The sequence below is a fragment of the Heptranchias perlo genome, chromosome 3, assembly GCF_035084215.1.
Source record: "Heptranchias perlo isolate sHepPer1 chromosome 3, sHepPer1.hap1, whole genome shotgun sequence".
NCBI classification, from domain to species: Eukaryota; Metazoa; Chordata; class Chondrichthyes; order Hexanchiformes; family Hexanchidae; genus Heptranchias; species Heptranchias perlo.
In genome coordinates, this window is record NC_090327.1 from 75,370,950 (window position 1) to 75,384,733 (window position 13,784).

The window sequence follows — 13,784 nt, forward strand, 5'->3', positions numbered from 1 at the left end:
CACCAAGATGGATTTTGGCCCGTTTGTATACTCTCTTGCACTCTTTCTGTTCTGGGACACCAGAGACTAAAATGGCCCTGAAATATCCTCTAATGCACACACTTCGTTCTTATTTATTTAACACACATGTTTATGACTATGCTGTTTGAGATTAATTATTGCTTAATAGATGATGTAAGTGTCTAGAAATGAGTTATGTATTCTTTTGGAACAGCTCCATTGCTTGGGGTGGAAAGAGTGATGCAAGATGAAGAAGAATTTGAGAGTGCTTCTCAAGTGTCAGGGCCTGTAAGTAGATTGAATTACAGATGACTTGTCTATTGCAATGGATGATCTGTCATGATAAACCCGCTTGCAAAATCCATTACCAGTCTGAAGTTTTGTTTGAATTGAATATTTGGTTAAATTTTATTGCAAGTATTATGCAAGCCTAAGGGGGAGAAATCCGTATAGATTTTTGCATGATAAAATCAGTAATATCTGCAGACTACTCACTGAACATAGCTTGCTTACAGGAAATTGATAAAGAAACTTAGGAATCTTTGAAGGCTTATTATTTTTTGTCAAACTTCTTTTTCACAGCCTAAGCATTTTTTTGTCTCTATGTTTATTTTGTCAGCAGAAATGTGTGGCAATTTTCCCCATCACATTTTATACCCTTAATTATTAAATTCCTGTCCAGATATTTTGTACCAGCATTTAATTTTGTTTTTGGGCATTTAAAAATATAAAGATTAAAGAAAGAACTGCATTTATATAGCACCTTTCATATCCTCAGGACATTCTAAAGCACTTCGCAGCCAATTAAATACTTTTTGAAGTGTAGTCACTGTTTTAATGTAGGTAAACTTGCAATCAATTTGTGTACAGCAAGGTCTTGCAAACAACAATGATATAATTAATGAAATTAACTGTTTTAATGTTGTAGGCAGAGGGATACATATTGGCCAGAACACCAGGAGAGCTCCCCTGCTCTTCTTCAAATAGTGTCCTGGGATCTTTTACAACCACTTGAGAGAACAGATGGGACTTCAGTTTAACGCCTCATCCGAAAGACAGCACCTCCAACAGTGCAGCACTCTCTCAGTATTGTACTGCAGTGTCAGCCTAGATTATGTGCTCAAGTCTTTGGAGTGGGGTTTGTACCCACGACCATCTAATTCAGAGCATTACTATTGAGCCAAACCTGACACCTTAAGGTGGGATGCAACTTGTAACACAGCTATGTAAAAGTATAAAATACAGACTTTTATTAAAAAATAAGATAATAGCTTTAATGTAATCAGATTGCTAATGTTTATGTTCAGATATTGCACATACAGAAGTCCTTACATATAGTGGTTTGAAAGAGCTTATATCACTCTGAATGAGGTCTAACTTTACACATGCTTCTCTCATGACCATTTGGTCAATCCGCTCATTGGATTATTACTACTTTTTTTCTGGTAAACTACAGCTTTCAGGTGTAACAGTTGGCTGCAGTCTGTGGAGTTCCACAGGGATTTGTTCAGGGTTTCCTGCTATTCACGCTATTCATAAACAATTTGGAGAATTACACGTTATATATAAAAATTACTGATGGTATCACATTTGTAAGGATAATAAATAGCATTCAAAAGAGATTTGTATAAATTAAGCAGAAAGGTTAAGGAATGGGAAATAGATTTTAATCTTCAAACAGGGACTGTGTAAATGTATACAAAATGAAGGGGTTCAATTTTGCATGGGTTAACAGCGCGGCTCGATTCCATGGGGATACATCATCAGGTACCACAGAGAATGGGTGTCCTTTAGTAAAGGTGGGGAAGGGAAAGGATCTTTCTATGATTATTGACCAATCACTGAAGGCTTCCAGTCAACACAAAGCTATTACCAATAAGGCTAATCAAATATTAGGCTTAATCTGAATGGAACTTGTTCACAATTCAAAACAAGAGATTCTAACCTTGTAAAGACTACTGATGGAACCACAGGAAAATTAGGACTAATTCTGTGATCCCGCATTCACAGGTCAGAAAATTGTAGCCCTGGTCTCTACTCCTTTTGAGCTTCACCGCTGGGTGTATTGGATTGTGGAGTTAGCCCTTTTTAATGCAATTTTGGGCATTCTACCTTCAAAAGGCTACATTTTGGAGAGGGTTCAAAGAAGAGCAATAGGAATAGTTCCAAGATTTAGTACTCCAAGTTATGAGGAGAGACTCATAGAACTGAAATTATTTTCACTGAAGATGATTGGGAGAGGAGGGCGACATGCTGAGAATTCTAGCTGATGTGGATGAATGCAGGCTATTTAGAGAGTAAATTCAGAAGCAGGGCGCATGTATAAAATTAACAATTGACAGTATAGACACAAATGATCAACAAAATAGTTTCTGTAGTGCTCAGAGCCTGGAAATGTCATCTGTGAAAATTAACTAGCCAGAACTGAATAAAGGAAGTGTAAGAATAGTTAAATATTTTGGAATTTCAATCAATTACCCCAGGGGAATCAGGAAAACAAATTGCAGAATTTTCCCTCAGGAGATTAAGTAAGTTGAGTAGGGCCGATGATAAAGAATATACCCTGAATACCCACAGTTTTGAATTTAATTAATAGCCTTGTGTGTGGTACTTTATCAGAAGCCTTTTGAGAGTGAGGTACACCATATCATATAGTTTTCCACTCTACACCTGGGTTGTCATAGCCTCAAAGAAGTCAAGGAGGTTGGTCAGGCAGGACCTTCACCTTCTGAATCCAGGCTGACTGCTATTAATTAGATTATTCTTGTACACTTGATCCTTAATTTCCTACACTAGTCATTATTATCTCCTGTCTGAGTGGAAATGACCAACTAGTAAGCAACTTAATATGCTGAATAGAAAACTCCCACGAATCCAAATCTCACTCAATTCAAACTGTGATAAACCTGTTCCTTTTCAAAATGTCCTTTTGTGAATGCACAATGCATCATTTGGACATCTATAACAGGAACCACAGCAATAAAGGTGGACTTAACATTTTTTTGCAATAAAATTTACAAAATCCACGAATGAACTAGCTAATGGAAAGCTACTTTCTAGTAGCATCAACCTAGATGCTTCAACTTTGAAAACTACCCTAGATGCATCAACTTTGAAAAGGTGATATGGTTTTCAACAGGGTTGCAGGACTGGTAGAAAATGGAGACTGACTGTTTCTGCCACCACTCTGTGTCTTGCTCCCATCCGATTTTTTTTCTTTCGACCAATTGTTTCCCCACCTCTTCAGCAGATGCTAACTATGTAGTGGGGTCCAGTTCCATGTGCTTCAGGCACCTCACCCAAGTGACTGTTCTCCATGTGTTAGTATACACAGTGAATATTGTCAGGCTATTCTACCATCTGAGGCATCACAGCTGAGTCCAACCCTGTCCTGTGTGGGCATCACAGTTGAGCTCAATCCTGTTCTTGCTTAATGTTATACATTTTCAGCAGGGGTTACTGAATAGCAATTAGGAGCAGGAGCCATTGACATTTTTCCCTTTCTAACACCAGGGCACTGAAGCCAGTAGTGTTATCGCTACTGCTTAATAACCTAACTCACCATAGACGGAAGATTAAACCTGACACCATGCTGATCTGTATTGTTCTGACATTCTCTAACACCTAGCTGAGCTATCAGAAGCTAACAGAGAAGACTTAAGCTGAAGAAATGAAAATGTTCATGTTCAAATTTAACTTTGGAAGTGAGATATTCAATCTGAAGACTGTATAGTGAGGAAAAGAATTCGCTACTATTTCACCAAGGATGGATAATCAATTTGGAAGCCGAAATTTTTTTTAAAATTCATTTTTGAGATGTGGGTGGTGCTAGCAAGGATGGCATTTATTGCCCATTCTTAAGAGCTGTCTTCTTGAACCGCTGCAGTCCGTTTGGTGAAGGTACTCCCACAATGCTGTCAGGTAGGGAGTTCCAGGATTTTGATCCAGTGACGATGAAGGAACGGTGATTATGGGCAGCATTTTAGCACCCGCTATCGGGTGCGTTCCTGGCGGGGGGGCCCCAAAAATCGGGAAATCCCAGAGTGGGACCGGAGCCCGCCTCGAACCCGCGCACTTCCGGGTTCCCCACTGACACGCCAGCGTGCGCGCGCAGCCCCCGCTGGTGAGAATCCTGCAGGCAATTAAAGCCAGTGGGATGCCACTTGAAGCTATTTATTTTGCTTGTTCAGGTCATTAACTGACCTGATTAAGGGAATATGTCAGGAGGGGTGGGATTTTAGAGCAAACTGGGACTGTTTCCCACACTGGGGGAAACACTCCCAGTTCAAATGGACCTGTTGCAGCTGTCAGCCTGTGGCAGCTGCAAAGGTCCATTTGACAGGTGTTGGGGGGAGACCCTCACTCATTGCAGGAGGCCACTCTGTCACTTGGGACAAAGTTTGGCCTCCACCACCATCCTGACAATCAAAGTCACCAACTTGCACACTTACCCCGGGGTCCAGAGACATGTACCTACCTTGCGGACCCCCTCAGATGTACATCTTGCGGATGGGGGCCGCCGTAGCTGCAGTCATGACCTCCTCGGAGGGCGAACAGAATCACCAGCCTCGCCATCCACGCCGTCCACCTCTGACACGTGAAGCTCCACAACAGAGTGCTGTGACACATCCACCTGTACAGCAGGAGGGAGGGCTACCACAGAGAGAGATGCGTCGCAGAGGGCACTACCCTCGCCACAGGGTCCACAGACCGAGGCTCAGCTTCCTGGACCTCTCTGAGCAGCAGTGCACAGGGAGGCTCAGAGTCAATCGACATGTAGTCGTGGACATCTGCAGCCTCCTTCATGCCAAGCTGTTCCTGGCTGGCCCGAGCACCATCTTCTTACCTGCCGCTGTCAAAGTCACCACTGCCCTCAACAACTTCTCCTCCCCATCCTTCCAGGGTGCAACCGGGGACATCGCCAACGTCTCTCAGCCGTCTGCACAAAAGAGCCCTGCAAGTACACCTACACCCACTCTGCAGTGACACAATGGGTGGCATTAGTTGTGGGTCTTCATAGTGATCCTCAGGAAAGGGCATTATTGCACAAACCAGACAAGATTTGCAAAGACGTGGCAGTAGTGGTGCCAATATAATATGTAATGTGACTTGGTCAGAAATTCTATATAAGTAACAACCATGACAAACCCTCAAACACCCTTGTGCATCCCCTTCATGCTCACGACACGTTTGCCTTACGCTGCCTACTGCACATATGTGATGCATGCCCTGTGGCTGCAGCACAGGTAGTGGCAGGTTGAGTGAGGCTGGCCGTGAGAGAGATGCACGAGAGGGTGAGTATGAGATAGAGCCATGAGATTGTATGAGGATTGGGTTGAGTGGTAGTGGCGGGATCAGAACTGGCGAGGTGAGTAAGTGCAGGTAAGATGAGGATGAGGTTTGAGTGGGTATGAGGGGTGATGTGACAGAGTAGTGTTGGCAGTGCAGAAGGAGATGTGGGTTGGGGGCAGTGATGTGGCAGACGGAGTGTAGGGGAAAGAGTAAGTGTACTCACTTTGGCTGACCTACTGAGGTCATTGGAGCGCCTCCTGCACTGTGTGCAGGTGGGCGATATGTTGGTGGCGCAGGTGACCTCCTCTGCCACCTCGAGCCAGGCCTTCCTGGTGGCAGAGGCAGGCCGCTTCCTCCCGCCCGCCGGGGGGAAGATCTCTGTCCTCCCCCTCCTCCTCACCCCATGTATTGATACCTGGAGTGAGGCATCATTAAACTGGGAGCAGCCTTCCCCCTGGGCTGCTCCATGCTGTAATTTTTTCTGTTTGTTGCAGCATCTGTCAGTGGAGGACTGCCCCTTTAAATAGAGCTCCTCCAGCTGACAGATCTTACTGCGCATGCGCAGCCCGCCCGACACGCAGATCAGCAGTGGGAAACCCGGAGGAGAAGGTAAGTGGATCCAATTGGGCTACGATCGCGCGGGGAGCTGACTGATTTCACCGGGCACGTTACCCACACGCCCAATAGACCCCCCGCCGAGAACCCGCAGCCTTGGTAACATCGGGCCCTATATGTCCAAGTCAGAATGGTGTATGATTTCGAGGAGAACTTGGAGGTGATGGTGTTCCCATGCACCTGCTACCCTTGTCAATCCAGGTGGTGAAGGTTGCGGATTTGAGAGGTACAGTCAAAGAAGTCTTGGCGAATTGCTGCAGTGCTTCCTGTGGCTAGCACACACTGTAGCCACCGTGTGCCGGTAGTGGAGGGAGTAGACGTTTAAGGTGGTGGATGGGTTGCTGATCAGGTGGATTGCTTTGACCTGGATGGTGTTGAACTTTTTGAATGTTGTTGGAGCTGCACTCATCCAGGCAAATGGAGACAATTCCATCACACTCCTAACTTGTGCCTTATAGGTGGTGGAGAGGCTTTGGGGAGTCAGGAGGTGAGCCACTCATTGCAGAACACCCAGCCTCTGACCTGATCTTGCAGCCACAGCATTTATGTGGCTGGTCCAGTTGAGTTTCTGATCAATGGTGACCCCCAGGATGTTGATGGTGGGGGATTTGGCGACGATAATGCCATTGAATGTCAAGGGGAGGTGGTTAGACTCTCTCTTGTTGGACTGCTTCATTATCTGAGCAATTGCGAATGAAGCTGAACACTGTGCAATCATCAGCGAACAGCCTCACTAAAACAGTGACTTTGCTTGGCATGCTAACCTACTAGATGTACACTTGGGTGGTGGGGGGTAATTTTCTGACATTGCAATTTCAGTGGGAAGCCTCACCTGCTGGCAGTGTGTAGTGAGAAGTAGGGTGCAGCTGTGCATGATTTTCTGATCATTTCTCACCTTAACCACAAACACAATATAACCCGCCAATTTTTAGCAATGAGATTACTCCAGTAATCGTTACTGCTTTAGGAGTAGTCTCTTAGACATGCATTGCGAACTTCTTCCTTAATATGGGTTTACAGCTCTGAATGACCAAGCCCAATACTTCTGCACTGGATGGTGACTTCCCTTCACCAACTGGAATGACACCCATGGATTTAATACATTGACAAACCTGGAACATGCTGAGACTTGCTGCAAGCTCATGGACTCAAACATGATAAGTGAATACCGGAGACAAAAGTAATGATGAGACTGGGGGAAACAAAAAGGGAACACTTGTAGCAACACAGCAAGAAATGGAGACATGCCTATGACCTCTACACCACAACTTGGAAATGGGGAGAAAGCAATTTACAACACTGATTGATTGGCTGCACTTTGCCACTTAGACAGCCTGGCTCTCCATTCTCTCAGAATCAATTTAACAGCAGAGGAAAGTTGCAGACTTTTTCTGGACTGCTTTAGACACTTTTCACTACCGTGTTCTTATTATTTTCTGTTTTTACTATTGTGCTATTGTTCTAATGTAAATAAGATCCATTATATCATTTGACACTCATTAATGCTCTGATGCATGGAGAGAGGTGAATAAGCACACAATGACCAACCAGATTAATGATCAAATAGAGGGCATTGAACATTATAATTGGATTTCACTGCATTTTATAAATTCAAAAACTAGACTTGACCTTGTGTTTATAATATAACCACATTTAGCTTTGTGGTTAAGGTGGAACTGTTGTAAATACAAAATTGTACAGCTCAGTGAGTAAATGCAGTATACATGATGTGGAGATGCCGGTGATGGACTGGGGTGGACAAATGTAAGGAGTCTTACAACACCAAGTTATAGTCCAACAGCTTTATTGGAATCACAAGTTTTCGGAGGCTTCCTCCTTCATCAGGTGAGGAAGGAGGAAGCCTCTGAAAGCTTGTGATTCCAATAAAGCTGTTGGACTATAACCTGGTGTTGTAAGACTCCTTACATAAATGCAGTATAGACCAGGAAGACCTCAGGTTTGATTCCCCCATCTCCCCACCCCTGTGCTGGATGAGCTAATCTGAGCTGGGACCTGGTGTAGGCATAGGCACTACAATTGGCACTGGTGTCCCTCGACCAGGGTGTGGAAAATTTTTAGCCAAAGTTCCTGCTTGTTATTCTGTGACCTCTGCTGGAGAGTGCAAGTGTGGACATCGGGGGAGGGGGGCAGGATCAGGCCTACTGTGATGTTGCCTTCTGCCAAATAGCTTTCTGATGCTGCTTAAGCTCACACGTGAAGAATGGCCACTTGCTGGCACCCATGAAATTGTAGCCTGAAAATCTAACAGTGCTTTCAGCAGAAGAAGGAAGGGTATTGGTGGAAAAAAGGGTAAAATTAGTTTATGTGACAATATAAAGAGTTTTATTGCAGCTACTTCTAGTGCTGATTTTGTATTACTAAACTGATTCCATTTCTGTGAGGAGGATTTGGCAATACCGGGGAACTGAACATGCATTAGGATTGTGCATGTGGAGTTACTCTGAAGTCCTAAACACAAAGTATAGCGATTGCAACTTTTTAACCAAATAAACAATCAGTTTCAGCTCAGAGTCTTTGCTGAAACTGCTTGTGTGCTTCTTAAAAAGATTGCAATCCTGAGACAGACTGTTTCCTGTAGTTGATCTGGAATGAACACTTTAAAAAAAAATGTAATCAGAAGAATCAGTTGGTATATAGACAGAGATTATGTGCATTCTGCCTGGAGGCACCAGTTTCTATTGATCTGTCGGTCTGTAGACAGAGATTAAGCACATTCTGCCCAGAGACACCAGATTACATTGATCAATGAGGTGTATCCCACTGCTCCTTTTAATAGAATTACATAGAATTTACAGCACAGGAATAGGCTATTGAGGGAGTTTATGCTCCACACGAGCCACTTCCCACTCTATTTACTTTATCTCACCTTATCGGCATATCCTTTTGGGTTAAGCAATTAATATAAAACCATACAAAAAGTCAAGAACAAGAAAAGTCCATTTGGACTAACGAACTTATCCCTTTAGAATGCAATCTCTCCCTTTCTGGCATCCAGCTGAATTTTGAGTGTTTTTGCCTCTATTGCCGTGTCCAGCAGATTGTTCCAAACATTTATTACTTTTTAAAATTTACTTTTCACCAATTTAAATTTATATCTTCTAATCTAATTTTTGTAGCTTCATTTGAAGTAATATTGTGAATTAACCTTATCTATACCATTTAATATACCTCAAAGTGATTCCTCCCCATAATTACCTCCTTTCTGAAATGTAGACCTTGGGCTTCTCTAATCTTTTCTCATAGCTCATCCCCTTTTCACTTGGGATCAGTTCTATTGTCTGCCCCCTCTCCAAAGCATATGTGTTTTATGTCGAGAGATGTCCAGAATTGAATACAGTACAAGTGTCATCTGGCCAATGCATTGTAAAGCCCCAGCATAACCTCTGGATACCTGCGGCTGGATTTTCTGCATAACTCCATCGTTAACTCGCTGCTTTTTCCTGGAATGCCTCTCATTACTTGTCTGGGGTGGGTCTACAGTGGTAAAACTGCTGCTGGGAGGGAGGGAAATCAAGTAATGCTGTGGCATTTAAAGCCATAAAGCTGATCAAAGGACCACGTGCATTTTGTGATTCTGGAACCATATGAGAGGAAATGAAAGACTGCAAGAATGACTGAAGGAGGAGCAACCTGGGGTTGGGGGTTTAGCAGCTGGAAGAGTTCCAGGTTTTCCGAAGTATCCATAGATATTTTATTGGCTGAAGTGAGAGCTAGAATGGATGGAATAATTGTGACTGAGAATAAGACAATGGTACAAACATGGAGAAGTGGCAGAGGCAGTCAGTGTAACCTCCAGCACCCCACTAATTGCGACACAGTGCAGAAACAAGTTTAATGACCTCACAAGATTGGCCAAGGCAACTGAAGACACATTCTGTATAAATGGTAGATGGATGACTCTTCCTTTTACCTATTACACTCCTTTTATGTCACTAACTGAATGAAAGGAAACCTGCACTATTCATAAGCAAACTCTGGAAGTATGAGTGCACATGAGGAGGAAGCTTTGCAGCTCATTGGATGACACACAGCAGAGGCTCAGGGAGACAGGCCATAATTGGCTTTCATTCTGGCTTGGCAATTTGGGAGGGAGATGTGGGAGTGTCTGTTCCTTCAGTGGGTTTGTGAGATCGTATGCCTTTTTCTTTTTTAATGTTTCTATGTATTCTGCAATCTCCTCACCAGTTACTGCTTTCCTCCTGAGAAACCCACAAAGTAGATGGTTAAGGTAGAATATTGTTCAAGCACACGAAACTTGTTTTTCCTCCAGAGTCTGTAAGCCAGGGCACTGCTGAAGAGCAAGACTTTGCAGTAGCCTCTACCTCTGGCATCACTGGGGATCACTCACTCACCCCATCATTCACACTCTCCCTTGCACACAGCAGCCAAAACATCCACTCGAGGGGCTTCAGATAGTTTAAATGAGGAATTGACACATAGAGCAGAAGAAAGAAAGCCAGAGGATACAGATGTGGAAGTGGAGCCTGATATAATTGAGCAGAGGCATAAACCATGTCAGCCATTGGATGATTATCTCATGAGTCCTGCCATGAAGAGAAAGATGCAGGCAGAGCAGCAGACACTGCCGGAGGTTCTCTGCAGGTTCTCCTGAGATGTGTGGCAAATGGCTTGGTGAGTCCATTGCGCGCTGTGCGCCAACATCTAAGAGTGTTTCAACTTATTGCAGGGCAGTCTGGAGAAAGTGGCTGTCCAGTAGATAACTGCAGCAACAAGACATCAGGAGGAAGCACTAAAGACATTGGTTGCTTCCGAGTGGCAGCTACCACTGCCTCAATAGGTGCCTTGAGAGTCCACTCTTGAGATGACACTTTCACAGGGCTTCTCACACTGACCGATGGCACATTTGAACCTGTGCCCAGCACCAGTGAGCTGCAAGGAATGGCAACAGATATCACTGTGCCTCATGGAAGTGACAATGACACTACTTCCTTAAAGCCCCTTTCAATGACAGCACACAAAGGAACTTCAGACTTGGGTCTAACACCCCTTGATATTGTAAGAGAAAGGCTACTGGAAGCAGGACCCTCAAGGTCAACAGTTTTATTGAGAAGAGAGTCACATCAGTCCTCAGAGGTCCCAGGGAAATCTTCCCAGCCACCCACTTCTCAACCTCGTATCACATGGGGGGTACCTCTTAAAAGTAGGAGGCTAGAGCAAGTAAGTTAGCTGACACAGTGGATAGACATAGTGGTATGAAGCAGATGTAGTGAACTTTTGAAATTGCTGAATCACTTGGAACTTATTATACAGGAAAGTAAAAATGCATTGACCACATTGACTTTAGTTCATATTTCTGGGTGCATGCAACTTAGTTAACTGAATTGATATAATGTGAGACCTTGTGATTTCTATTGTTGAGGTATGGTGCAGATGCCTTTGGAAATGCCGGTCTTAATGAAGTAGTTGAGGGTGAGAAGGAAACCTGCCATGTGGGAAGGATTTTTTATTTGCCTTCTCAATTATTTTTTAATAGTGAAAGCAATTATCAATAAATTGCTGCCTCCCTTCTCCAGCTGCATACTGATTGATCTGTTGCTTCGTCTCCTCTCTTTCCTGTGAAGCGTCCTTCTGTTGCGGCCATCTCCCTCCTCTTCATTGTCATCCACCAGCATCAGGAAGTAGTAATCCTTTTTGCATAGCAAAATTATGCAGCAGGCAGTAAGCTACTATGATTCTCAATACTCTTGCTGAGATGTACTGCAGGGCTGCACCAGATTTGTCCAGGCACCTAAAAAACGACGCCAGAATGCCAATGGTCTGATCTATCATTTTTCTTGTAGTTCCATGGGTTTCATTATATTTGTTCAGCCCCTCTGTCAATAGATGTCATACTGAAATCAATGGAAATGATAATCGGATGGTTTCTATAGCAGATGGACGATCGTAATACCAGTTTTACACCTGGATGGTAAGTTGAAAATCTAACCCATGGTTCAGAGTCATCAAGGCTAATGAGGTAGATTGCCACATGATGAAAGCATCTTGACAGCTTTAAGGGTAGCAACATTAATGTGCAAAATAAGATGATTGGCATCTCACACCAGCTGAATGTTTATTAAATGAAAACCTTTCCTGTTAATAAAATTGATGGGGTTTTCATATTGGTCTTTCAAGGCCTTGTGTTCCATCAATTGAACCTGTGGGGTTCCTGCCAGTGCATAGAATTGGACTGCTTGCTCTTTTTGTTTTACGGGTTCCATTTATGGGGTAATGAATGGTGAAGCCTGCCTGAACAGTGACCTTTATACAGTAGTGAGCTGCTGCCTGGAAAGGTCCAGTTGGAAAAAAATTCAAGGCAGTGGCCATTTTCACTGCTACAGATAATGCTGTGGTCCTCATTGAAGTGGTGGCATAACTCTCCAATAACCTCCAGGGGGTAGTGCACCCTTCTGAGGCAGTGCTAGGCAGAGACATCTAGGTAAGACCCTTTAGGTCTGTGAACCTTGTGAAGTGGGTATCAAAATGTTGGAAGCTAGCATCTTTGATCTTTGTGATGCCTCACTCTAAATTCCTCTAATCTAAGCCTCTTCCATTTTCTCATTCCTCTCTTCATGACACAAGAATAGAATGATTCCCATTGGGAAATCCATTTCCCCAGTCCAATACTTCAATTTCTCCACTACTCACTTTAACTGTTGGTGAACCGTTTTGGAAGCTCCAGAGCTGAAAAGAGCAAAAATCGCTGCAAAAGTTTAGGAAATCTACAGCCCATTTCAGCAAAGATGGCCTTCTCTTTGTAGTATCTGCAACATGGATACCGCTCTGCTGTTCTAACCACCAATTATAAAGTGGTGGTGTTTCCTGTGGTCAGGTTAGGGGTGCTAATTGCTGGAAATTGAGGGGCAGCTTGGCCATTCCCATTCGCATCTATTTACATGCAGCAGGATGGGCTCTGCGTGGATGGTAATAGCGACTGGCGAGCTTTTCTGGTCAAAATTTACTGGTCATTTTTTGAGGCAAGTTTGAGGCAAAATTGCCTGATTTTCTAAAGGAGAATGCATTCTACTGTTCTGGCAATATACCCCAGTAATCTATTTGCTTTTTTAATTGCTTCACCACATCCAGGTATTGAAAGCGATGTGCCAACCAACACTCTCAGATCGTTTGTTAATTCAATCCCATCCACTGTATATTTATGATGCTCATTTTTGACCAATGTGCTGTAAAGCAAATAACAACTTCCCAAGGGTTAGTCCACTTAGTTACATTGTGAATGAATTGGGATACACACATTTTTCTTCATTACAAATTTCACACTATCAGATTTCATTATAATTGTGTTCTGCTGTACATTTAACAGCGTTAATAGGACCTCTTGTAATCTTCAGGGTTCTGCACCTTTGAGGTAAGGCCAGGACTGTAACTGGATCTATTTGGATCACTGCCTCAAGCAAACAAAAATGGAGCAATAGTTTTGCTCTCATTAATCTACCCAATTCTTTTCTCTGAGATTTGATGGTAGCTTTCTATTGTGGGATTTAGAGGCAGGTAGACAATGAGAAAGCAGGGTTTAAAATGACAAGGTGCAAACAACTTTTCCTATTTACTGCCTGCAGAAAAATGGCAGGACCCTGAAATTATGCTGGGGTTGTCCAGGTCTCCTGCTTTAACTCTGGCAGGAGATTGGTGAAACTCCAGGTAAATGGTGTAAACAGTTGAAGAAGACCCCTGCCGGAAAGTGTGCATGTGTGAACGTCAAGTGAGGACAGAACTGAGTTCAGCCATGGTACCTTTCATGGTCAAGTAGCCTGCTGGCATTCCAGCCCTAACATTTCTTGGGGGCCGTCATTTTCACCCATTTATTCCATTTCCCTGGGAGCTCCACCAGTCCCCTA

The 13,784-nt window shown here is 43.5% G+C and overlaps 1 protein-coding gene across 4 annotated transcripts in view; it reads left to right on the top strand.

The window, feature by feature from the left end:
• c3h8orf34 (chromosome 3 C8orf34 homolog) overlaps positions 1 to 13,784 on the top strand; it is a 506,019-nt gene that overhangs the window by 405,509 nt on the left and 86,726 nt on the right. For all 4 annotated transcript variants that reach the window (XM_067980317.1, XM_067980319.1, XM_067980318.1 and 1 more), the window contains exon 10: positions 215 to 288. In XM_067980317.1, the coding sequence (XP_067836418.1) occupies positions 215 to 288 (74 nt within the window). The remainder of the gene's footprint in view (positions 1 to 214; positions 289 to 13,784) is intronic.